This window comes from Epinephelus moara, chromosome 6 (genome assembly GCF_006386435.1).
Source record: "Epinephelus moara isolate mb chromosome 6, YSFRI_EMoa_1.0, whole genome shotgun sequence".
NCBI lineage: Eukaryota > Metazoa > Chordata > Actinopteri > Perciformes > Serranidae > Epinephelus > Epinephelus moara.
The window spans coordinates 8,627,790-8,655,120 of NC_065511.1; the positions used below are offsets into that span (position 1 = coordinate 8,627,790).

General features: G+C 40.5%; 1 protein-coding gene and 1 long non-coding RNA gene across 8 annotated transcripts in view; one reads left to right on the forward strand and one right to left on the reverse strand.

Moving 5' to 3' along the window:
• Positions 1-8,141: 8,141 nt before the first annotated feature.
• On the reverse strand, positions 8,142-13,096 carry LOC126392373 (uncharacterized). Its single transcript, XR_007570173.1, has 3 exons — positions 12,957-13,096; positions 11,407-11,485; positions 8,142-11,120 (listed from the first exon to the last, which is right to left on the reverse strand). It is a non-coding gene; the product is annotated as an uncharacterized LOC126392373 (long non-coding RNA).
• The window catches only part of znrf2b (zinc and ring finger 2b), a 60,376-nt gene continuing 45,448 nt past the window's right edge, over positions 12,404-27,331 (forward strand). For all 7 annotated transcript variants that reach the window (XR_007570168.1, XR_007570170.1, XR_007570166.1 and 4 more), the window contains exon 1: positions 12,404-13,224. Coding sequence is in view for 1 of the 7 variants with exons in the window: in XM_050047738.1 (XP_049903695.1) it covers positions 12,804-13,224 (421 nt within the window). In the remaining 6 variants the exon portion in view is untranslated. The remainder of the gene's footprint in view (positions 13,225-27,331) is intronic.

A 27,331-nucleotide genomic window follows, 5' to 3' on the forward strand; every position in this document is an offset into this window, starting at 1 on the left:
GGGACAATGGCGTAGCACCCAATGTTCCATTCCCTCCAGTTAACATCGTTAGCTCTGTTAGCACTGTTGCTGTTGTTTAGCACCATTTATTGAGTTAGCACAGTTAACTGCTAGCCACCAGCTAAGTCTCCTCCATGTTGAGAACTGTGTCCAAACAACTCATTCTCTTGGAATATCATATAGGTAAGTGTGTATTACATGTAATATGTGTTTTCACATATTAGATTACAATATTGGATTGTTTAGGATTTTTCATTACAATGATTTATGGGAGTCTTTGTAACAGTAACTTTTTTGTAAGCTGTAGTCTCCTCTGGTGGCCAGCAGAGGGGATTTTGGTATTCTGTCAGGTACTTAATATTATCCCTTCTAATAAAAAATAGAAAATACTATGATAAATTATTAATGATAAATAATGATTGTTCTCATTACAAGGTGTTATTTTATACTGGGAACATTAACAGGAGCCTAGTAAATAAAACTTGAGACTGTGTTTTGAGTCTTCTGAACTAATCCAAGCAAACCAAAGCAGAGACACATCATAAGATTTGTGATGTCTGAATGATGTAATGTTGTGCTGTGACTCAGGCTGGACGGCCGTCCATGATGCAACCTGAAGTCCTCCTGAAAGTAAAAGGTGTGATCTATGGCTGATGAGGTGAGGGATTTGAAAAGGAGTCTGTGCTTGATTTATGGACTTTGAAGTCTTACAGCTCAATTTGGTCAAAGAATGGGATCAGTGTGGGAATCAGGATTCACAAAGACCTGAATCCACATCCTTCCAAATGATGAAATGTTTGGCTTTTAAATGTCTCCCTGACATCTTGATACTACTTGTCCAAATACTGCTATAATGAGGGCTCATAGATAAATAAGAGCAGTCCAGTCGCCAGAAAAAAAAATGTTGGCACAGTGCATTTCTGCATACCACAGATTTGTTAGATCTGTATGTTTCACATGTATCATATCAACATTTCTAAAGTGACATAATATATGAACTGATTTTATCATCAGGAGGTGGAGGCGATGGTGGATGGCGTGATGGTGGAGGGAGTGTGACCTAGATGAGACACCTGCCAAGACCACTGTTCAAGACCAGCAAACAACAAAACCAGCTGTTCTTTTAGCGACCCATCCCAGTGTTTCCACTGGGCATAGTGCCACGAAAAGAAGCTGTTTTTTTTTTTTTTTTGTTAACAAGACATCAATGCTCTCTCCAGCTGTGATGTGCCAGCAAAACCAGGTATTTTGAGCCTATACATGATCTTTTCCAAAATCTAGTTGTTTTTCCCCTAAACCTAACCACACATGAACCACAGCGTTACTGAAATGCAAAGCTCCGACGTCTCCATTTCATAACAGCGTACAAAGGTAGCGTGTCCTTGGTTTATGTCGGGGCTTCAGGACACTTGGATCACTACAGACGAGCAGTATGGAGATATTTTGTGGTTTCAATTATGTGTTTTTGGACGTTTGAATCTGGGGCGCCATAAGCCTCCATTAGGTGGAGTTGTATTGCTACCCCCTCTCCCCTGGGATCTCAGCCAGTGTCGTGAGGACTCTAAAACTTCACCTGATCCTCTATCGGCATGAGGGTGAGTAGATAATGGCTGAATTTTCATGTTGGGTGCACTATCCCTTTAAGATAGTGTGGTTGATAGAAAATTAAATATATGTCAGGGAAAGTGTTTGACAGTATACTTGCTCCAAGTTCTGGCCACTTGGGGACTGTTCATTACTTACAGGGAGGCCAAAAAGGGGGAGGCATGTTAAATAAGTTTTTAGCACTGGGGAGGAACTTGTGTTTTTTATTTTGCTTAGGGGAGGGGCATCAAATTAAATGGTTTATTATGTATTATTTTACTGTGGGCAGGTTTGGAAGGCATGTTTTCTAAAAAAAAATAACATTACATTATAACAACATTACACCATTTATCATAGCCAGAAATTGTTAAAACACAAATTTTCATTGGATTTTAAATTTTTTGACAATCCTTGGACACAACATGTGCGACGAATGCTTCTGTCAGAAAAAGAAACGAAAGAAGATCTGAGCCTAAAATAGTGATATTTCATCAAAATCTCTTTATTCTAAGTTTCATTTCAAATTTGGCCAAAAATAAAGCGTTTGCATGAACTAACCAGCATGCACGACAAGAGTGAAAAACCAAGGCTTTTTTCAACTCCAGGATTTCGTCTTCAACTTTCACCTTTAAAACAGGGTAAGTTTTATTAATCTATAATCTATAATAAGTAATTTACGGTGGAGGGAGGGTCATGCATTTACAACCAGTCACTCAGGGAGGCTCAAGGAAAAATATTTGTAGCTTCAGTGTGGGTTAAAAAAAAAGAAGAAGAAAAAAACACCCCAGCCAATCCACTCATCACATAAGTAAAGAACAGTCCCTTAGTCTGCAAAGTATCTTAGTTTAACTCATGTTCCACTGAATCAAATTTGACTTTCATGTGAAAACCAAATACACTCAGGCAGGGAAAACTGAATGAAGGTTTATTTGTAAATGTGATTATGTTGTGTTCTGAAAGCTAAACCTATTCCAAGCCAATAGGTGGCGCTATGTACCTGCTGATGTAACTTGAGATGAAGAAAAGACAGGAAGTATTAGTGTGTGTTGTGACAGTGGGGTTGACAGTAAAGCGACATAACACATTATTCTCTGTCCAGTAGGCTCATTCTGTTTAAGTGTGTTATACAAACAGATTACAACTTCACTGAAGATGATTTTTATCCAAGGTTACATCACAGCCCAGTCCATTACCAACTTGATGTTCTATTCCTACTTATATGACACTATCACCAATTACACATTCTCACACAGTATCACACAGTCATACAGTTGTTTCAAAAATTTGCAGACTTCCAGGATCTTTCCAGCACCACGTTGTCCTATACCTTATACCCATACGCACTATAAACTTTCTTACAGCACTACCACCTGTAGTAAATTACCAAAATACACCTGTATTCTATCACTTAAAAACATAATGATAGCAAATAGAAACACTACATAACCCATATATCCACCTGATGTTCATCTATAATACAGTACTCAACATATACATAAACAGTTGTATAAACTTGACCTGACCTGTCCAGCAGCAGACATCAGACAGACACAGTTTAAGACCAGCTGGTAAACATACTGGAGCATTTAGCAGTTAAAGGGACACATATGTACCTCAGGAGTTATTGGAGACCAAACCAGAGCTGAAATGAGCTTGAATATTGGACACAAATACAAATAAATTCTAAAATTAAACTGAGTCTGTTTGGTGTGATTACACAGCTGTTTGCTAACACTTCAGCCAGATCAACTTAATGATGCCAAAATATGCCAGTGTTGTGTTTATGGCTTGTTACACTGCCTTCAGTGTTCAAAAAAAAAGAAAAAAGACAACCAGTCACACTGACTCATTCACACACAGGTGGCTACCATACAAGGTGCCACCTGCTAGTCAGTTTTTAACACACTCACACACTGATGAAAAGGCCATCAGGGGTAATTTGGGGTTCAGTTTTTTGCTCAAGGGTACTTTGACATGCAGACTGGAGGAGCCAGGGACCAAACTGCTGATCTTCTGATTAGTGGACAACCCACTCGACCTTCTGAGCCACAGCCGCCCCTTAAAGCTGCAGCTGTGAGCCGTTGCCTCTGGTTTAGCAACGTTTTCTCTCCTGATATTAACAAGTGTTGTATTTCATTTATGTCAGACTCTCTTTAGACTCTCCTTTTGTTAAGCCTGTCCTTTTTTCTTTTTTTGGGGGGGGGGGGGGGTTTGCTTTGCAGTGGAGGTAGCTGTTTCCAATGCCAGTGAAGCCACTTTCTCTGCAGGATCCTCTGCCATTGAATCAGGCTGTTGTCAAAGGGACATGCACACACATGTGGGTAATAGGAACTGTTACTGTTCTCTCAGACCACTTGAATTACAACATGCTTGAAGGTTACTATGGGGATTTTTTCCCAGTGACACCAAAATTAAACTGCATAACCCAGCTTTAATTACAGTGAGTATCGATCTATCAACCCTAATGCACACATGGGGCTTTGTGGTTGAAGTACTTTGTCTCGGGAAATGTGCCTTACAACAACATAAATGTAGGCTACAGTTTACTGCAGAGTATAGATTACAGGCTTCAAGGCACAGAATCAGTCGTCTGTGGGTGCAAGGTCAAGGTCAAGGTAGAGACAGAGATCTGATCACTGTATTACCAGCCAACGTTTTGTTTTCAGCTTGTGAGTCTGAGTGTTTGTTTTGATTCTGTGTGTGTGTGTGTGTGTGTGTGTGTGTGTGTGTGTGTGTGTGTGTGTGTGTGTGTGTGTGTGTGTGTGTGCATGTGTCATCATGGCAAAATGGAATTCCTGGTGACACTTATTGTAGTAGGAACTACCACAGTGAGATAGCATCTCAACCGTGTGCAAGATGCAGTTGAGTAACTTTACAGGTGTGGAGGTGAGATCAAAATGAAGGCTGAGTTTGAAGACAGGTGTAGTCAGGGCAAGGGGGCCGAGGGAGGGGGGCAGGACATTACTTTAAAGTCATGGATCGCTGTATTTTTGCTGGAGTTATCCAATTGTAAGATGGTCCCTAGTTTTATCTTCTTTTATTTGGATTTGTTTAAGGTAGGAGAAGGGATCTGTTTTGACAGTTACATTAAGTATTAAGAAAGTATGTATATGCAGAAATACTACAGTGAAATTATTATAACGTCTATCACCAAATACAGCTGAACACCTTCACAACATGTTGGCACTTTACATCAGGGGTAGACAATCTGTGGCTCTGGAGCCACATGTAGCTCTTTAGCCCTTCTTCAGTGGCTCCCTGTGGCTTTGACAGTGAAAAACAACACATGAAAATGAATAACAGCTGTTTATTTTAGCATTTTCTTTTATCATTGTTGTAGGCCTAAAGAAATTATGCACCTAAGCACCAAATAAAAAAACAGTTTTCATCAAGTAAAATGTGCTTCTTTTTTTTCTCCAAACCTCAAGAGTGGTGGCTCCCTAGCTAGGCTAGCTCAAGGTTTTGGAGGAGAATAGAAAATTTAATAGTGTGTGAACAGCTTTATTTGCTTTTACCGCCAGTTTTGCAAAGTTAAAGATCCAAATAATCATAAATTGCTCACTGCAGAATAGGCACCTTGTGGTAAAACATGTTAATGAATGCTCATTGAGACCTACTAGTAATGCTGATGGGCTAATTTAGATTTAATAGTCCATGTTAACCTTCATTATAAGGCTTAAATTTGTTTTGTGGCTCAGACAGATTTTGTTTTTATTATTTTTGGTCAAAAATGGCTCTTCTCTGGGCGCGGGTGGCTTAGTGGCAGAGTAGGCACCCCATGTACAAGGCTGTTGCCACAGCGGCCAGGGTTCGAATCCAGCCTGTGGCCCTTTGCTGCATGTCATCCCCCCTCTCTCTCTCCCCCTTCACGCTTACCTGTCCTGTCCATTAAAGGCAAAATGGCCAAAAAAAATATCTTAAAAAAAAAAAAAGGCTCTTCTGGTAGTAAAGGTTGCCAACCCCTGCTTTACATAAACCAAAGGCATCATAACACAACTGAAAACACAATTAAAGTGTTATTCAAAGTAATCTGAGAATTTATTTGGGAATAATTTAAATGTCATTGACTACTTCTGACCTCTGGGGGGTGCAGCTGCACACCTTGCGTCCCAGCTAAATTCACCAGAAGCGAGTGGGTCAGAGTTAGATTAATACTTAATGGTTTGGTGACTTTTTCCCCTGAAAAACTGGAAAATCTCACGTTATCCACCTCTGCTATGATTGTGTGATGACTGATATAAAAAATACTGTTTTATTAGATCTGATGATTAAATTGATTCATCTTATTACGTATATATTGCAGGTTTTCTTCAGATACCGTTGTTAGACTCCTGTCTTTCAATAGAGTTTCAGCTTGTGTGTCACGTTGTCTAAATGCTGCCTCAGAAGCTTAACACACCCCTAATTCCCAGCACAGCACAAGCCCACAAAGATACCATCCAACACCACCAACCACTAAATAATGCTACCACAGTGACAGCTCATTCACACAAACACAAGCCATTAAGGCTAATGTAATTGTGGTTTTGCTGTGTTGCTGCCGGCTGATGGATGTTGTGGCCATCAATCGACAGATAACCCGGACTATTTCCAGCCAGAGGAGATTAGGAGGATTAACGCAGTCGAGGGTGAGAAAACCACTCACCTTGCACACCGGCTCTGTGAACTCATGCTGTCCACACAATGTGCCTGCTGTTGTTGACAGAGAGTCATTCTGCAGGCAAAGCCACAAGAAATCCTCAGGGAGTCATCACTCAAGTTTTCTGCAGACTCTTTTACCACAATGAATTTATACACATTTAAAAGCATGCATTCATAACTGTAACTTCATCATTTTACAATGATGAGTTCAGTTGTTCACAAGAAATCTTTACAGCCTTTCTTTGCTTCTATAGCTAATCTAGGCTCTGCATATACCATCACATCTGCAGCCACTCAGCTCAGTTTCCTGTAGCAATAATTTAAATTCTATCAGACAGACAGATTCCAACTACAGGGACCACATTTAGAAGGACTGACATAAGTCCTGGACTGATGTCATTGCACAAACAAGACGGTAGCAAAAAGAACAAAGTGTTTACACCATGCCAAGACAACACCACCTGAATGCTGCGTGTTGTTTGTGACTTCAAAACATTACAATGAGGAGTTGAGGAGGAAGACCGTACATGTAGCGTGAGACTCTTTGGTGTTACTGACGTTGCTGCGCTGGTGCTGACGTCACCCGACGCGAAGGTCCAAGTCGATCAAGTTTCCATATATACACACACACCATCAGACTAACAATAATCCCTTTAGATTTCACAATAAGAGCATGACTTCCGTTCTGGAAAATCATATTAAAGATTAGGTTGCACAGAGATAACAGTGTATCAAGTGTTCTAATCAGGCCAGCTGTTACATAAGATATGACTTGAGTTCTGGAGTGACTTATGATACAAAAATTACAAAATGTCCTTTAACAGACCTTAACCAGTTCGACATGATGGAAGATGTCTGTTAAAAAGTTAACCAGGGGCGCAGTGTGAATAACCTTAAAAGTAAGTCAACTAAACATAAATGAGTAAGCCTGTTCAGTCTTTAGCAGAGTGTGTTATTAAGTTGCTTGGCAATGCAAGTTGCAGTTAAAATTAATCTTGTGTATGGTAACTTGGCACACACACTGTAAATACTGATATCCATTGTTTGGACAAAGCGGTAGATTCAGCCTGGGCCAGCTTGACCTTCAATTGCCAGCCATGTAGGTCACACAGACACTCAGCAACTTCAGATGGTGTATTGAGGAATATAATTAATCGCTTGTGTCCTTGTATAGCTTTTCTGATGTGGCAATAAGGCTGCTGCAGTGCCTCTATTTCATAAAGGCAGGTCATTACAAGGTTAAACTGTACTGTCATTTAATGTAAAGTTCTGCAGTTGTGATACATAAAAGATGCCATACAATACAGATTTATATATTGCATATTGCAAGGGCGAACTACAAGAAAACCCAGAAACCTGATTTTCACCAAGGGACTGTTCTTTACTTATCAGATTAGGGGGATAGCTGGGATGTGAGTTTGTTTTTTAATTTTATTTTGACCCTCTCCAAAGCTTCAATTATTTTTCCCTGAGTGACTGTCCAAAAATGCATGACCCTCCCTCCGCTATAAATTAGTTATTAGAGATTTTAAAATGACCCTTTGATGTTTGAAAGTTAAAGTTTGTTTTGGCAAAATTTTAAATGAGATATAGCATAGTGATATTTCATCAATATCACTATTTTAAGATCAGATTTGGGTGTAGATTTTTTTCTTTTTTCTGACAGGCAGTATTCGTCCCAAATGATGCATCCAAGGACCGTTGGAAATTAAAATCCAATGATAATTTCTGTTTTAACAGTTTCTGCCTGTAATAAATAGTGTAACATGCCTTTTTTTCTTTAAAAATCAGGGGTAAAAAAACAAAACAGAATACAGCCATTTAAAGTTGTATGCCCCCCCCCCTCCCCAGCCAAAATAAAAACAAAAGTCCCTCCCCAGTGCTTTAAAAAATATGTGACATGCCTCCCCCTTTTTGCATCATCCCTTCCTCCCTCACAAATAACAACCAGTCCCTAATAGTATTATATATTTTTCCCTTAAGTACCATGTAAGTATTTTACACTTTACAGTGAGTTTACAGGTGATGTACAGTGTACTTTACATAACTGCTCACAGTTTTGCAAAGCATATCATAGTAGGTTTTTCTGTTTGTTTGGTTCAGTTTGTTTTTTGCTATCTTGAGATTATGGCAATTGTTCTAAATAAAAGTGCATTTATTGTTGTTACATAATTGTTGTGTGTGCTCAGTTGAACAGGACGGCTACATAAAATGATGCAGTGCATTACTGTGGAAAGATAAGGAGCACTGCCAACAATAAACAGCAGTCATGATAATAATTGTGATAAATAATTGTCTAATGTAGATTACAGGTCTACAGGTTTGTACTTGGGGAACTCCATATTTTCAGAATTCATACATGTTATTCCTATGGTCGAAGAGAGTCCAAAAAATATAAGTAAAGAGGAACAAGACTACTAAATCAAAAAACTAAAGTGCCAAAACTCCAGTTTGTGATGTTATATGGCAGGGATACTCAGCTTGCTTTGCCTGGGGGCCACACAGTTAACTATATACTATACTATACTATACTATACTATATTTATCAGCATAAATAAATTGCCTGTTTTGAACATTTCAACATTTTCTCTTGTCCTCGCTTATCTTCGCCAAGAGGCAAATCCTGTGGCAGCAGCGCAGCACAGGTCAGGTGTAAACAGGGATGTTTCTAGGATATGAGGACATTGTGTGCTCACAATATCCCCCAGACACCTCGACAGAGTCCCTGGGGATCCTCTGCTGGAACTTTATTTTGATAAACAAGTTCTACTTTGATGCTCTCTCTCTGCACTCTGGCACCTTATTTAAATTCAAATTTTAAAAGAAATCCCAGAGTGAATCAATATATTTTCAAAGTGAATAAGAAAATGGTCGGTGGACCACCTGGCACTCTATCTGGCCCACGGGCCTTGAGGTGAGTATCACTGTCATGGGGTATAAACTCGGGCTGCTACATAGACAATGAATTGTGTAAGATGTTGTAGATGACATCCAGCAGCACCCAGGGGAATGTTTTGTGTATATGATAACATAACTGAGAACACTATAGTAGAATAAAACTCACGAGTATAAAAAAGCAAACAAACATTCTGTGTGTCCACAAAATCAGTCTCTTACTCATTGTTTATGGAGCAGCTGCAGACTTTATACTTGATGAAATCACAAGTTTGAGACTTACTTTTCTGGTTTGTGGCTTTGAGAAAGAGTAGCTAATGTGTATAAATATGGACTGAGCTTTCCGGGGCCATTTGAATAACATATTGGAATTCTTAATTTAGGTGGTGATGCCCTTTAAAGGTACAACATTAGAGCCAGGTATTAGCTTATATGTCGGTGCCAATATATAATCAGAAACAGTATAAACATGCCAAAGTATGTCACTCAGGGATAGTGTTGTTTTTATATAGTCTGTTCGCCTGAGAGCAGAGACAAGTTTTCTTTTAGCCACATTAGCAGTCTGGCAGATGTCAGTGGGTTTATTTCTTAACAACTATTAGATATTGTACCTTGTGTGTATTGTTAAGTAGCGTGAATCAGCAAGACTCAGATAGTGACCATAGTAAACACTGCCTGCTTAAAATCACCATGTTAACATTTTAATTTTAAGCATATTAGCATGCTAATGTGAGCCTGAAGCACTGCTTTGCAGCCTCACAGAGTCAATATTGTTGCTGTAGCTTGTTTCTCTGTGAAGTGTCCTGCTCAATGAATTAATATCAATAACGGTATTGACAGTATTTATATAAATTCAGGTAGACTAAGAAACACCTTACTATGTAACACAATACAAACAGCAAACTACAGCAGTAGCACTGCCAAGGAGTGACCAGGGGCTGATGGACAGAGAGTTCAAACAGGTTGTGTGTACAGGCTGTGAGGGTCTGCAGTGATGTTACCTGCCCGTTTCCTGACTCTGGAGGTATATAAGTCCTGAATTAAGGGTAGGCTGCACCAATGACTATTTTTTTACAGTCCTGACTGTCCGCTGTAGTCTGTTCCTGTCCTGTTTGGCTGATCCAAACCAGACAGTGATGGATGTGCAGAGAGTGGACTGGATTATTGCTGTGTAGAATTGTATTAGCAGCTCCTGAGGCAGGTGCAACTCACTGAGCTGGTGCAGGCAGTACATCCTCTGCCAAGCCTTTTTCCCTGATAGTGTCTATTTTGGAAGTCCACTTGCGGACCCAGAAACCTGATGGCTGCCATAGCAGACGCAGAGCTGTTCAGTATGGTGAGGGAGGGCAGTGTTGGAGGGCTCATCCTGAAATCCACTATCATCTCCACAGTTTTTTAGAGCGTTCAGTTCCAGGTTGTTCTGACCACACAGGATCACCAGATAAGGCAGATGACACTTGTATCATTTGCAAACTTCAGGAGTTTAACAGACTCCTAAGGCACAGTTGTTGGTGTAGAGAGAGAAGCAGTGGGAAGAGCACACATTGCTGGGGGCTGCCAGTGCTGATGCTTTGGGTGCTGGATGTGATTTCCCCTTGCCTCGCCACCTGCTGCCCCCGGTCTGTCGAGACGGTTGTGATCCACTGACAGGTGGGGGCTGTCACAGTGAGCTGAGTGAGTTTGGTGTGATGGATGTCTGGGATGGTGGTGTTGAGTGGTGTTGTTGAACAATGAACAAGATTCTTACGAATGTCCCTGGGAAGTTGAAGTGTTGATGTAACACAGTCCCATTTTGACTCCATCATCCACTGACCTGTTTGCGCAGTAAGCAATCTGCAGGGGGTCCAGCAGAGAGCTGTGATGTCCTTCAGGTGAGTCAGCAACAGTCTTTTAGAGGATTTCATGACCACAGATGTCAGGTGGCAGGCTTTTGTCATTTTATCTACTAATGGAGGGATTTTTTTGGACCAGGACAATAGTGGAGCCTCTGAAGTATAGAGCTGCAATGATTAATTGACAAGTTATAAACTATCAAATGAACTGCCAACTAATTTGATGATTGATTAATGGATTTGAAAAAAAAAAGACGTAACTTGTCTTCTCAAGTTCGGTCGACTTGAAATTTTAAGGCAGCCTGAACACAAACTTTTTTTAATGTTCTCGCACTTAAACCTTCAGTTTATATTACTAACGGAATATAGTACAACTGAATTAGGAGTTAATTTGACGAAAAAAGTCAATTTGTTTTAACTCATGAACTTTTTAAAGTAAAAAAAAACTAGTTACTTTGTAACTTGTGCGGTGGTGTGTCTGTGTCACTCTGCAGTTACACCTCCAACACTGGTCGGGGGGTTTCTGTGAAGTTCTGTAAAGAAAACACACATTAAACAATTACAATTTCAAACACAAGCACACAAATCAGCTTCATTATCCACAGACAAAACACCTGTCTTTTGGTGGACACATTTTCCCCACAAATACAACATGCTAATGTTATTAGCACGAGCGTATGGTATTTTACATTGTATAAATTAGCCTAACGGCTAGCAGACATTTCCTGTACTCATATGAAGCCAGGATAAATCACACACAGGACATAAAATGCTATTTTGTGGGTTCTTTATTGTCTTCACAATTTATTGTTTCTTATCTGTGAAACAAAAGTAATTAAAAGCTTTGTTTCCACTGAGGGAAATGGTTTTAAGTTTACAAAAAGAGACATGAGGTCTGCATTGCTGCAACACGTTTCAGGGGAGGCGCATGTCAGGCTATGGTGTCGATTTGATGCAGAAGTATAAATCCCACTTTAGGCTTTGGGAAACACTGATTGATATTTTTCATAGTTTTTTGACATTTGTAGACCAGATTGGAAATCATCAGATCAGTAATCATGAAATTAGGCTAATTATTAGTTGAAGCCCTAGTTTGAGGCAGGGGGGGACTTAACAGTGGTGGCCCCATCTGGCCACCCCTATGAAGCATTTCTGTGTGCGCCACTGAACTACAGAATATCAAATTTTTGAGGCAGGGCATTTTTTTATCTAGTGGACCTAATAAACTGGACAGTGTTAATGCTCCCTGTGAAACACCGCAATGGCGTTACTTTGAAACTCCGTGGCGGAAGTCCGCGTGAGCTCAGCTAACTTGACAGCTAGCCTGCGCACCGAGTCTCCTTGCAGCCACTGATAAAACGGTTTTGTGCAGGGCTTTCTCCTCCATCACTTCCTTCCTTTGAGCAATGCGTAGTGAGGCAGGGAGGTGTGAGGAGCCCGGCTCTTCACTCCTTCATGCTGCTCAGGAGCCATGGCGGAGCGGACACTGAGGAGGAATCAGCCGGAGCTCAGCGGGTCCACAGCGGCGGCTCAAACCAACCAGGATCCACGTTACCTGCAGCACAGCCACAACTATTACTGACGGAATACAATGGTGACGGCTTCTAAAGTTTTACACACATCTTTAGCTTATGTCACAGCTGGTCGGTTCAACTTTTCACTAACTGGCATTTCCCTAATGTCGAGGGGGGGTCACAGCGACGCAGAGTTTGTTCCGCTTTTCTTTTCTTGCAGTAACGTTACGTGTGTCCTGTAAAGCCATCTGCCTCAGGCGTAAATCTGGCGCACTGTCCCGCAGTGGCTCACTGAGCGCCTCTTTAATATTGCAAAGCCGAGTCACTGGAGGTTAACATGGGGGCAAAGCAGAGCAGCCCGACTGCTAATCCAGCTGCTAACGGACGGACCAGAGCCTACTCCGGCTCGGACCTGCCCTCCAGCACGTCCAGCAGCAATGGCAGTAGTGTTAGCAGGACTACCGCCGGGGGTGTGAGGTACCATGCGTACAGTGCGTCCGGAGCCTCCGGAGCCTCGTCCAGCACTAGCCAGCACCTTGGAGCCAGGGCCAGGTCTGTGGGGGGCTCCGGAGGCTCCGGGACCAGACCTCAGTCCGGTATCAACATTCCGAACAGCAGCGGAGCCTACAGCTCCCAGGAGTCCGGCGGCAGCAGCCCGGAGGAGGCGGCGGACAGGGAGCGCTCAGGCGGAGGGCACGAAGGTCCCCGGCTGTTGATAGGATCTCTACCAGCTCACCTCTCGCCTCATCTGTTCGGAGGTAAGAGGGCACAGCCGCTGTGTGCTGTTGACACAGCTCAGTGGTTCACTGAACTGTAGTGACACTGACACATGCTTGTTTACAGCAGTGCTTGGCACATCGGTTAGGATGGAGCCACAGTGTTTGTGTACACATGTAAACTCAAATACAGTTTACAGATCTGTACTGAACACTTTAACCAATCATTTTATATAGTTTAATATATGATAGATAACTTATTGCAAACTATTAGAGTGAGCACAGGGTTAAGAAACAGAGCTCTGGAGCAGAACACTGTTTTGTTTTCACAACTGAATAAAGTCTTAGGGACTGTTCTTTACTTATCAGAGGAGGTGACTGGGGTGTGACTTTGTTTTGGGGTTTTTTATATTTGTTTTTTGATCTTCCCAAAAGCTACAAATATATTTCCTCAAGCCTCCCAGCGTGACTTGGGGGAAATTGCATGACCCTCCCTCCACCATAAATTAGTGGTTAGATATAAAAAAAACGTATCCTTTGTTGTTTGAAAGTGAAAAGTTGAAGACAAAATCCTGGAGTTAAAAAAGCTTTAGTTTTTCACTCGTGCATGCTGGTTAGTTTGTGCAAAGAGTTTATTATTGGCAAATGTATAAATGAGACATGTTGAATGAAGTGATTTTAGATGAAATATCACCATTTTAAGCTCAAATTTGGTTATGTTTTTTTGACGGAAGCGTTCATCCCACATAATGTATCCAAGGACTGTCGGGAATTTGAAAATCCAACAAAATCTTTTGTTTTGACAGTTTCTGGCTATGATAGGTGGTGTAATTTTGGCAATTTTTAAAGACTGATGAGTCAGTTGACTGTATTTTCTTTAAAAAACCCGCTGGTGGGTGTGGAAGGCATGTTTTCTGTAAAAAAAAAAGAAAAGAAAATTGCAGTAAAATAAATACAAAATACAGCCATTTATTTTTTGTATGCCCCTCCCCTAAGCTGAAATAAAAAAAATTAAAAAAACACAGGTCCCTCCCCAGTGCTTAAAAAATTGTTTGAAAAGCCCCCGCCCCCCCCCATAAGTGGAACAGTCCATTGCTTAAATCAATGTACAGGCTGCATTCATTAAAATAATCATGTGACAGAAGAAAAAAACAAAACACTTTTTTGGTCTTTAAACAGACCATATCTGAAAACATATCAATGCATTTAATGGAAAAAATAAAAACCTTACAAAAGCAAAACATGGCCACAGCTAAGATGCCGAGGTCATGACCCCTAATTCAACCCAGCACACTTGGCAAATTTTGACAACAAAACTAATAATGTAGAAATTCTGTGTATTTATTCCTTTAGTAAATTGTCTAATCTCATTTTGTATAAATTTGATTTCCCAGAGTCTGTTTTCAAATGTTTCTCTGCATTTGCCAGGAATCAATGGCTGACCTGGAAATACTGAAGTCTTCATTTATTATTGTCCTAAACAATAGTCCAATTTAAATTTATTGAGAGTTAAAACCAGTGGCATCAGCCAATAAAATATCTATTGTGTGTTAGCTTTGTAAAACAGTCAAACTCCCCCAGGTTGCTAAAACAGTGGAACAAATCGATTTCCTGTATAAGTTAAGGTGTGACTCCCCGCGAGGCTGAGCTCCCTTCACGACAGCTCACTAAACCAAGTACTTTCCCATTGGGTAGTTCAAAGGGTTTCACGCAGTCACACATCAGTCAGTGTGAATAGTCTGTCTCAACGCAGAGTTCATTGTCACACAGAAAGACAGGCACTGCATCCAGGTAGACAAAGACAATATCAAGATAAAATAAAACAAAGTATTACTTTCTCCTCTGCAGTCTCTTTTACAGCACTAGGATATATATTGTACATGAACCCGATGACTACTTTGTGTCTTCTACCATGGTGTGGCAGCGCCATTACTGCAGTGGCAAGTAGCAGTGTCTGCTGATGGTGACAGCAGCAAAGGTTGAAGATTTCCTAAATTATCTCAGCTAATAAAAAAAACTGTGGCCTAAAATGAAGATATTGTTGTTGCCAAATAACAGTAAAGTTTTCCATGGCTAAAAAAACAACAACAACAACAACAACAACAACAACAACAAAAAAGCAGTCCTATGATAGAGCTGCTGGTGTTTGATTTAACAACCGTGATAAGTGGTGACTTTCAGCCATAGTAACTTTAATTAATGGTTGCCATAGACAATAAACAAAGGAATATGTATTTAAAATCGACTTACTGAAGGCTTTTACAAGGACACCTACAGGTTTTGTTCAGGTTTTCAACAGCTGTCATCACTTCGAACAACCATGATGCTTTCGACTGAGTCACCAGTTAAGACTTATTTAATAAACTGAACAACACCGAACAGAAATTTACGTGTTCTGTTTGTGGTGACATACTTCGCTAATTCCGTGACCCTTAGGGAGTCCTCAGAGTTAATGAAAGGGGGCTGCCAAATTATTGTTTGACTATTCAAGTTTTAATTGTTTTTTTGTTTTTTTTTCTTCTCCAAAAATGAAAATAGGTCTGGAAATACACATTAACATGAATCCAACATATAAGCAAATTTATATTGGCCTATTTATAAAATAAAAAAACATTTAATGTGTGGTTCACAACATTATTGCTAACTGTTATCCATGAATTGTGCATTTATGTGAGCTAGCTAACGCTAAATCACTGTGCAGCACCTGTCCATAACGGCAACGTGAACTAGCTAGCTTAAAATTCCGCACTATTGAAACATACAGGTCAGTTGGCTGGTTAATTGTGATTATTCCAAATGTACGGACATTCTTGTGAGCCACTATGGATGGTTTTGTAACTTTTCCAGCAAGAGACTGGAAAAGTTCAAGAGAAATGTTGAAGACACTGGTCTAGCCTTTACTTGGAGGTTTTTTAAGAGCGACACACATTGGGTTTGTGTACTTGAAATTTCGTGTGCTTTTTGGGGTGACGAGAGCAGTCATGCTAACCAAAACCCAAAACTACACCAATATCACAACATTTTGGATTTTAGGCTGAGGAAAGACGTGTTCTAACTGGCTATAGACGCTGGTTTTAGCGCAACATTTCTTCAGGTTGTCTTTCTAGTGCCCAGTGGATGAAGTTGAAATAAGAAATTATCTGTATGACACCTTCTTATTTTACTACAAAAACCTAATACAGTGGCAGCTGGTTGAGTGAAAACAAGCTAAGCTAACGGTACTTGCTGTTGGCTATATTGTATGTAATTTCCAGCTAATATCACAACAAGAAACGTATGTTTTCTGTTTTAAAAAGCAACGTTACAGACATAGGAATATGGCAAGTAGGCTACTCACTCATCTTCCTTCAAATGTCTTTATGTCTCCAGTTTGATCTCGAGCACGCAGCACATAGACATGGTTTGTTTACGTGATGTAAGGGAAGTGCATATTTATCAGACTCAGTGTGGACAGAGAGCTCTGATGTAATTTGATGCTATGCAGTAGTCAAACGCTTTTTTCTGTTGGGACAGGGTGTCATTATGTTCCACTCTGGGAGGGTTGTGGGACACCTGGTAAAATTCGGTATACCATTCTAGTGTGGGTTGAAAACTTGTAGTTATTTAAAGCCGGAATATCTGATCCTAAGATAAGTCAATATGGTATAGCATCTGAGTATTTTATGTCACCTTTTCAACTTGATCCATACTCAGAAAGTGGTTTAATAAGCAGACCCACTGAGACGCTGAAATGTTGTGCTGATATGATATCACTTACACAGACTGATGGAGACACTGGCCACTGACTGAGTGGCCCCTGCTGATTTTAATAGCATTCATGTGTGAGGATGATGACTCACATGTGCGAGTTGCCAAACACTGTTAAGATAAACAGTGTGAGCCTCCTTGTGAATGTCTTCTTGTTGGTCCATTGATCAACCGTGACAACCGTTTGTTATGCTTTGTAGGAAAGTCGAGGATTTTGCCTCAAGTAGACCAGAGATTAGTTTTGATATTCCTTTTGGCTGGTTGGTTGTTCTGTGTCTTTGGTTTCTTGTAAAACTCAAGTGGTGGAAAGTGTTTGCTCACAGAGGAAAGGCAAAAACTCTCTGAATTCTTAGAGGCACTTGAGGAAGACAATAGGCTTGTTTGAGATGAATCGAGCGTCGCCTGGAAAGTGGATGAGAGCAGGTGGTTGCAGCCGGGAGAAGTGACAAAAAAGCTGCAGGCGAATTGGACCGTTTCCAGCAGAATAAAAAGAATATACAGAAAGTCATATAAACATTCATGAGATTCACAGTGAATAAAATGTTATTCACAATACTAATCTATTCAGCTTTTACTGAGTCACCAATAACTGTTGCTTTAATGATTCTTTGGTAATACAAGGCCTGATAGCTGAGATATTTCTGACAGCATTTATTGTTGTATTGCAGAAATTGTTTCACATACAAATTTCATATAAACTCAAAGTCATCCAAATCCCAAAATAAATCCAAAACACCATCAACAGTCAGAATAACCTCACAATACAAGGAGAGAGGAAGAGCAGTAACGCAAGCACATATTTCTATCATCCATTTGTCAAGCACTTTCCATTAGTACAAAAGAGCTCTCATGTCCTTACTCTTATGAAGAGTTTTCAATAATTACATTAGTATTATTCTGTTACTGCATGTGAAACATTTGGAATTAATTTATTCTGCCTGTGACATGCAGTGCCAACTGTCTTCCCACTAACTTCCTACCATCTTCACTTTCCTACATGTATCATTTTTTCACGTCCTTCTCTCTCTTTATCTGGCCCAAATATCCACATATGAAAGAGGCAGTTGTTGACTTAGCACAAATGCTTAGTAATTTTGGTGACTATAGAGAGTCTTTGAACATCTTTATCAGTAAGATATGTATGCATAATGGGGGTGGAAAACAGAGCTTGTCTTAATCCAGGGATTTTCCTGAATTGAGGATTTTTTGGCGACCCCCAAAGAGGTTTTAGCCAGAGCCCAGAGCCAAAGAAAAATCACCAGCAAGAATTGAGAATAATTCAGATTCAATTCAAATCCTCTCCGCATGTGTTTGATAGCATTTTATCAAAGAAATGTTGGACAAGCAGAACATAAACTTAGGCTATATCCGCACTAACATGTTTTTGTTTTAATTTACCATTTTAATTTTTAATTATTCATTTCCATATGTTTTTTTTTGTCAAAGCCATTTCATTTAATTGAATAGTTTTTTTTAATATAAAGAGTATTCTGAGTTTTTATAGTTTATGGAAGAATAAGCCTTTAATTTTGTTATAGACTGCTACGGACTATTTTACCCAAAAAAGGAAAGAAGAGAAAAGAAGAGAAAACAAAAAAAAAAAAATCATGACAGATGGATTTGCATTTTTGTGGGCATATAGCCTGTTGCAAATGGCACCTTTTTTTTTGTTGATAAATGCAGGTGTAGTTCCAAAGTGAGTCATTCGCAAGGGCCCCCCAACACATGAGCCCCAGTGCAACCGCACTGCCTGCACTGTCTATATTAACACCGATTGTTGCATTTTAGTCTGGATGGGTGGAAAGGGAGTCTTCTGAAAATGATAAGCTCCCTGATTGGGTCCTCCTATCAATCACGATGTGTCAACTTAAAACGTTACAGCAAGGTCTACATACTTTTTGTGATTTCATCCTTCTTTGTGTGATATCGTTACTCCTTTACCACTGCCATGGTTTACTTCGTCGATGGCTAATGCTCCTGGTATCAGTCTGGTATGTTGCTTTATTTATTTCATAGCGACTCCTTACTCCTGTTACTTTCAGTGACAATCCCACCTTATCTTCTGTCCAAGCAAAGAAATCTCAGCGCAGGGCTCGGCATTAATGCTCACCTGGGGCAAGTAAACTGTGTGATCGGAAAAGTCTCATGCAGTTTTCCAATTGCACAAGTGAAAAATAAAGGTGATGTTAATGTAACATTATCTGAAAATAAACTGCGTACTGTATCGATGAAGTGGAGCTTTCTAAGCTGAACCGCCAAGCATCGAACAGGACGCTATAGAAGATAACTCTGGGGTTGACAACGTCATACATGACATAATGTTACATGAGATATCTCTCTCGCTATAAGCCCAGAAGCTAACCATGGTGCCATTCCATGGGGGGGCTAGTGCAATCGTATCCCTTTGAGAAACTTTGTAATGATACCTATTAATTTTCGATTTTCCACGTTTAAAACAGTAATTGTTGCTGTTAACCGTCCACTAGCCATCCGTGATACCTTGGATTGAGTCTGTTGACCAATTAGAGGCTGTGTTCCTGCCTTGTCGACCAATCAGAGGCTGTGTTTCTGATTGTGTGTGGTCTCAAACACCAGAACCCAGAACACATAATGCACAGCTGTCTTGTTTTTGCCCTAAAATGTGCCTTCAACCATCTAAAATTGACCAAGTATCAGGCAAAACATGCAATAAAATGATGTTTAGGTTAGAATCATCTCATACAGCCCTGGATTTCCTAAATCAACTCACAAGTGTAATTCCTTGTGAGGTGCTCATCATGCCATAGTCCCTTTAGTCTTACTATTTATTTTGTCATATTGCATAACGCACTTGAAAATGTAGGTTATTCATATCAGTCTGCATACAAGTGAGTGTATTTACTAAAACAAACACACATGCATGCACAGTACACACATTCGGCCGCTGTGTACACAGGTTGTTAATGTGAGTGTGAGTCAGCAGAGAAGTGCCTAATAATTAACTCAACTCGTTAAGTCTCCCTCGTATATAATAGTGCATGGTTGAATAAATAGTGAGCGCAAACACACACACACACACACACACACACACACACACACACATATACATATATGTGTCTGCAGGTTGTGTTAGCAGGTGGTGTGGTTTTCTCTCTCTTAGTGGTGTTGGATCTTAATTTAAAGACTTCTAGATTTAACAGCCTCAGAAGTCTGATGAAAATGCAGCGGAGCATCCTGGAAATATTTAAGACAACAAGTAAGTGAATTGTCAGTTTGTTCACTGAAGCGTGCTGAACGCTGATGATGCACCAACGTCTGAGAAATACAGATTAGGGTTAATCTGCACCGATCAATTCTACACAGCAACCTGATGAATGGCACAGCAAGGCTTGTATATCATTGTGTGTGTGTGTGTGTGTGTGTGTGTGTGTGTGTGTGTGTGTGTGTGTGTGTGTGTGAAGGACAAAAGGAAGGGAGGGAGGGAGGACTCGTGGTATCTAGCCATAAGATCTAGATGATTTTGGTTTTATCTGCCCAGGTTTTGAGATATGTCTCTGAAATTTCTGCCACTGCCCAAATACACTGGAGGCTCAAATAAATTAATGAAATAATTAAAGAATGACATTCAAAAACATTAAGGAAACATCTCTTAAACAGTTCATAATTACTCAGGGTAATCCAAATGCTTTGTTGCCAACAGTTTTCATTGGAAACTACAGTACCTTCTACAGAGGAAATCTCTGTGAAAACTGTACATTGTTCATTCATTCATTTTCAATAACCACTAATCCTGTTGGGGGGCTGGAGCCTACCCAAAATGACACTGGGCAAGATGCGTGGTAAACCCTGGACAGGTTGCCAGATTATCTCTATTCACGCTCACATTCACACCTATGTCACCAATTAACCTAACCTGGATTGTGGGAGGAAGCTGGAGTATCCAGAGAAGACCCACACTCACACGGGGAGAACATCCAGACCCCAGGTTCAAACCAAGGACCCTCTTGCTTTGAGGCGACAAAACAAAACTTTGCCCCACTATGCTGCCACTGTACATTGTGCTCTCTGAATTAACAGGGACAGTAAAATGAACAAATAAGTAAATGAGTGTATGTTTGAAACATACACAGTAAAGAAAACATTTATCCTCATCAACCGCTAGTTGATGAGGAAAACTCATCAAGCAGTTCTTATTCCAAAATCATAAAATATCGTCGCTTGGTCGGTGATTTTGGCGTCAGACGCTGATGAATAAAGACATCCTTTTTGCGGTGGTAAAATATGCCGCCAGGTGGCATCAGTGTATAACTTCACCGGACAACAACACAATTTAAGAAGCTGGAAAGTCCCTACAGGATGGGCAGATGGGTGGTGGTGGATAGGTCCAACAATACCGGACTCCCACCCAAAAGCCCGGTGTTCGCTTCCTGTGTGAATTGAGCCAAACCATGATGTTCTTTTCCAAACCTATCCATGTACTTTTGCTGCACAGGGAAATAAACGTAATTACAATGTGTTTTACCAACATTGTAAGTTTATTGGACACAGTGTCCTGGGACGTCAGCAACAGACGGATCCAGGATACTTAACACATTATATGTACACGTGAAACGGATGAAACAGTAATATCTGACGAGTTGGGAGTGAGAATGTGTTGAACTCACCTGTTGCTGGGCTGAATTTTTGAGAAAAACATATTTACATGAATTTGACGGTTGTTTTTGCAGTGTGTTTATTCACCCCACAGCTATACTGACGTTAGCCCAAAACTAGATAATCAGCAAGTTACACATACAAAACTTAAACGTGTTGACAGCTCAACCTCACACTCTTACTCATCCAGAGGTCTTCAAACAAAGTTCATTTTGTTGTTTTCCCTCAGACTAGAACCATGAGTTATCAATCGGTTAATTGATTAATCAACTTATTTGTCATATACAATCATAAGACACAATTTCAGTGAAATGTAACCCTATCAATTTAAGCATTGAAAAGAGTGATGTATGTGTTTGATTCTACAAGAACAAAAATCTAAGTCTATCTTCGTAAATTGATGATCACAAAAGAAACAAAAAAATCATCTCTGTTCGAAGTTACAGTTAAAGTCTTCTGCAGGATTAATCTCGGGGTTAAGGCAAAGTTGAGATAAATTAACAGCTTTTAAGACTATGGTTTTGTTAGCTAATTCAGAAAGCGATGAGACGACCCAATGCGAGCGGACTAGAATGCCCATCATACACACAACACCATAGACGTCGGAACTAGGGGTGTGGGGGGTGCGGCTGCACCCCCTCCTATCCGCACCCCGCACCCCCGCACCCCAGCCTCCCTACCCACTGCATTACGCTTTAAAAAAAATAAAGAATCTGAATTTAAACTCAATTTGTCTGACTTACATTTATCTCTTTCATATCATTAATGCATAGATCTATGCTTTTGATGTGATATGCAACCTGCCTGACTACATACAGTAGCCTTGGCATCCAGGATGTTGTGTCCATCCTGCAAACCTTGCAGCCCCAAACCCGCTCCATGCTGTCGGAGGTGGAGAAGCTCATTAAGCTCTGTCTGGCCCTGCCCATATCTGTCGCGGCATCCGAGCGCTCTTTCTCAGCCTTGCGCAGGCTGAAAACCTGGCTGCGCAACACCATGACGCAGGAGAGACTAACACATTTGGCCATTATGAACGCTCACAGTGACTCACAGTATGGATGAAAGTGATGTCTCGACCCTGCTTAAAATCTTCATCAGTAGATCAACTGAGAGAAGGTCCACTTTTGGAAATGCATGAAAGCCCTGAGTCAGGAGCGCAGACTTTTCTTTTTTTTCATTCAAGGTTACAAATAATGCTGTTATGTTCCTTAAATGGCTTGATTTAGTTATCAAAGTTTCATTTTTTTAACAATAAAGATGCCGTGTTCATCCATTCTAGTTCTCTTATAACTACATGTTATTATAAAATAACTTCAAATCAAATCCTTAATCATTGATAAGTGTGTGTGCTTCCCCCGCCCCTCCCAACAAAAATCCCGCCCCCCCTCTCAGAAATAGTTCCGACGTCCATGCACAACACTGGGATGTAAGGCACCGCCCCTGGATGAAATACCAAGTTTTCAGGGAGTTCCCTGTCTTATCTAAAGTAGTCCTTACTATTAGTGTAAATTCCATTCTTCAGTCGGCACTCATCCTGTCATGCTTACTTCTTTGAATGGAATGTACCGGTAGGCTACTCAAGATGGACGAACCATGTTATTGAGAGCTCTCGCTCATCACTGGCTAGCCAGTTTGCTATCAGGGACTAAAAAATATGGGTGTTAAATTTTAGCTACGAGAAATCTGAGGCACTAATAGAAATTGTAAAACTGACATAATATCAATTCCGAATTAATTGTCTTAGCAGTTGATATAGTATACTCGTCAATACATGGTCCAGTAAATTTAAAATGTCATTATACGGGTTGAGTAGCCTTTTATTCACTAGGTATTCATATTGATTCTTATCTTAATTGTCATTTCCATACAGACCTAACAACTGTGCTGCTGCCATTTTGTACTTTGAATTTAGGACAGGGTCTAAGCCATCCTAATTTATGATTCCTAATTTAGAAAATCCCAACATTAGGATGGTTCCGTAATTGCTAAGACAGACTAGAATTACTAAATGCAGTTATGAAACATGTTTCTGTACCAAAAGTCCTACATGTCATCAGAAACTGAATAAGATTTCAGACCTGGGAAGTTTAGGTAATGAGGCTCCTGGACTCTAACAACTCAGCCATGCGTCGTTCCAGGCGACTGAACTGAAGGCAGTATTTTGCTCTGGGACCTGACTAAATCTGGTATGTAGATTGTTACAGCAAGTGAAAACCATATAGTATCTGCACCAGTGGTTACATATTAAATTGTTTTCCTGAAAAATCATATGGTTGAAAGCTGTCATAGATGTATGACACCCAATACATTTATAATGAAATCGTTTTTTCTTTTCAAACTTTTAATATCACTCATAGGTTCATGGGGTTTTTTTGGGGGGGGATTTGGGCTGTAGGTATACTGCAAGTATAATTACCTTTATCCACTGCATAATAGACAGCACGAGTCCTAAACTGAAACCATCCGAGCACATCTGGAACTTAAATTATCTCATTCCCATGCATTAAGAAACTTGCACCGCCTTTTTTTTTTTTTTTTTTTTTCCACAAAGCGGGCTCCATGCAAGACAACTGAAAAGATGCAGACATGGCAGGCCCTATAGGAGAGCTTTGCTTTGCTTTCCAGATAACAGCAGCAACCATGCACATTCAAAAAAAGGAAATACTGTATCTCTGGAAAGGTACACTGTAGCCTCAGGCTGCTACAAAAAGATCTGGGTTGAACTCTGGATGTCTTCAAATCTTTGAATCATGGGAAAGGTTATGTGTCGGTTATGGACTTCATTTCCTGCACAAGCAGTCTGTGTGTATGGAGCGATGATGTCAGAGTCCAAAGTCTTTAACCATTGTGTTTGGGCTGCCTGTAAACTCATGCTGGAAATACTTTCCTGTTGTCAGTGTGTAATTTGAATGGATATAGCTTCTTATCACAGAGTGTGATAACAGGTCAGCAATCTGGTTTTCCACATGGATACAGATCTCAGTTGCAGCAAACTTGTGATTTCATGGATGTGCTCATAGTGGGCTGGGCCCAGACTGAGAAATTGGATTTAAGGACCTTTAGGGACTTTTTATTTGGGCAAAGATTTTCCATCTGCACCTCATTTATTCAGTTGCTGTTTCCTGTTTTTCTGCAGAAAGTAATTATAGCTGGGTCAAAGGTTTGCTAAATCAGTGTTAAATGTCGTAGAGAGCTATAGATTTTCTAAATTGTATTCTGTGCATGTCTCTCTATAACAATAGCAACACCAGCTGTAATAGTCTTCTGTTATATGCGTCCCATTTTCAACAGACTGTTATCCTTTCTATATAGTACCTCCTATACATTTTTATGACTGCCAAGAGGCATGGAGGCAATGCAGCAATGTGGCAGTGACACCTCTGCAGTGTTGCTATCCTGCTTTTTTTATTCTGGGTATTTCTGAAAGTGAAGTAGCGACAGCACAGTAAATCGTCTTTCCGAACATAATGCCCCATTATCTAACAGGCAGTTTTTTGCTGAGCATATTCATGCTCCCATGGGGATACACCCTTTTGAATTGTAAGACCTGATGCTCTTCCTCTATCACCACCCTCAGAGCAAACTTTTCAGTATGAGCCCGACTACTGTTATGTCTCAAGCTGTTTTCTCTGAGAAACAGGTCCAGACATTGTCCGGTGCCCCTTTCAAACATAAAGCACACAACCAGAGATTGTCTGTGTCAGAAGCATTCTCAGTTACTGGAAATACTACATTAGCTTTAGGTGAGGTTTGGCCCCTAGGTAGAGCGTGCAGAAGGCAGGACATGATGCAGATTACACTATGGTTACATAAACGTTTTGTAAGTTGGCCATAAATAGCAGAGTGTTTTACCGTTCCTTGAATTTCTCTGACAATATCAGCTTCAGCCCTTAATGCCAGATGTTCCCAAATCTCGTCCTCTCTCCAGTTTGACATTTTTGTTGCTGTCTTCCTGTAAACGACCGTTCTTCCTTACCCTTTTATATTTGTTTTCTTACAGTTTTGTGCAAGGCGCATGATAGAAACACGCCCACTTGCTCACCTTGAATTCTCTGCACGATTAACTGCTCTATTCACACATGGGCTTAACTGGACATTACATAGACTGTGTACCAGGGAGCCCCATTGGGGCTCCACCTTGGCACCCTGAGACAAATCTTTGCTATTATCGTCCTATCAGGAGGCATCAACAATATGCTATAAAACACCATGATGTTGTTCATCTCCCTTTTCACTTTGCAATCTTGAGCCTACACACAACTGAGACAAGGTTTTGCTTAATTTTGCTGAGTACTAGGATATCTCAGCATCACCTGCGGTAGTCCTCTAGCTAGTCTGTGAGGGATTTCCGGCTTTTCCACTACCTCTTTGACGACAGTGCCCACACTTATGCGAAGCCCCCTTTCCACCAAGCAGTCCAGTACTGTTCAGTTCAGTTCAGTAGGCATATTTTCCATTTCCACTGTGAAAAGTTGTGGATGGTACCAATGGAACCGCCTCTGTTGGGGTGCCTAGCACACAGATCTTGTAGTAAAAGGTGGAGCTAGAAATGCTGCTCTCCATTTCTCCACAGTGTCTGCATTGTACTGAGCGCTTTATAACTGGCCACAGAGAGATGCCTCTTCACACCATTATGTATCATGTTGGTGCTGATATGTGCCAGTATTATTGTGCATCCCTAATATGAACAGTTTCTTTTGTCGTCATAATGCAAAGAGAAAGTTAAGGATTACAGTAAGCCACATAAAGCTGATCTACTGTTTCTATTTAGGACTGAATTCCTAAGAACTACACAACAGAAACAGGTAGATTATTACACCAAGGCCAGACTGCAGACAACATATGTAGCATTTGTCCCTGTTTGACCTATGATTAAACAGTACCAGCTGTCTGCTCTCTTGGAATACTGTAACTCACCTCAGACAAGGTCCGATGGTAAAGCTGTGGCACCAAACAATATCAATAAGTAATAGAGTTCAATCAGTTTGATGAGTTGTAAAATGCTCTGCTGTTATTTTTTATTAGGTTGTAATATGGTAACAAGGCAATTTAAAGGGATAGTGCACCCAAAAATGAAACAGCACACCTAATGGCAGACGGCGCCCCAGACTAACGTCCAAGAACACAAAATTGAATCCACAAAATATCTCCAACATGCTCATCCGTAGTGATCCAAGTGTGCTGCAGCCCCGACATAAAAAGTTGTTTCGAAAAACGTCATATGAGCGCGGAGCACAGAGAAGAAGTCAGAGCTACAGGCTACAGTGAGGCTAAAAACAGAGTTCATATGACGTTTATCGAAACACCTTTTTATGTCGGGGCTGCAGCACACTTGGATCACTATGGATGAGCAGTATGGAGATACTTTGTGGATTCAATTTTGTGTTCTTGGATGTTAGTCTGGGGTGCCGTCTGCCATTAGGTGTGCTAGCCGCTCCCCCCGCCGATCTTCACAAGGGATGTGAGGACTCTAAAACTTCACCAGGGCCTCCGTCGGCATATGGGTGAGTAGAAAATGGCTGAATTTTCATTTTTGGGTGCACTATCCCTTTAAGGTTCATTATGATTCTGTGTTAATTATATGTAATGATTGCTAATCAAACAACATGCAGTCTACAGTAGATCCATTACTGCACTACTTTATTATATATGTCAGAAGTCATCATCAGTCTCAGTATTGGCCATACCTCTAATATTGCTGTTGTGAATATTTTGTGAAATTTTTTTATTAACTTTTGCTCTGGCTCTTGCAGATTGGTGTATTTATGAA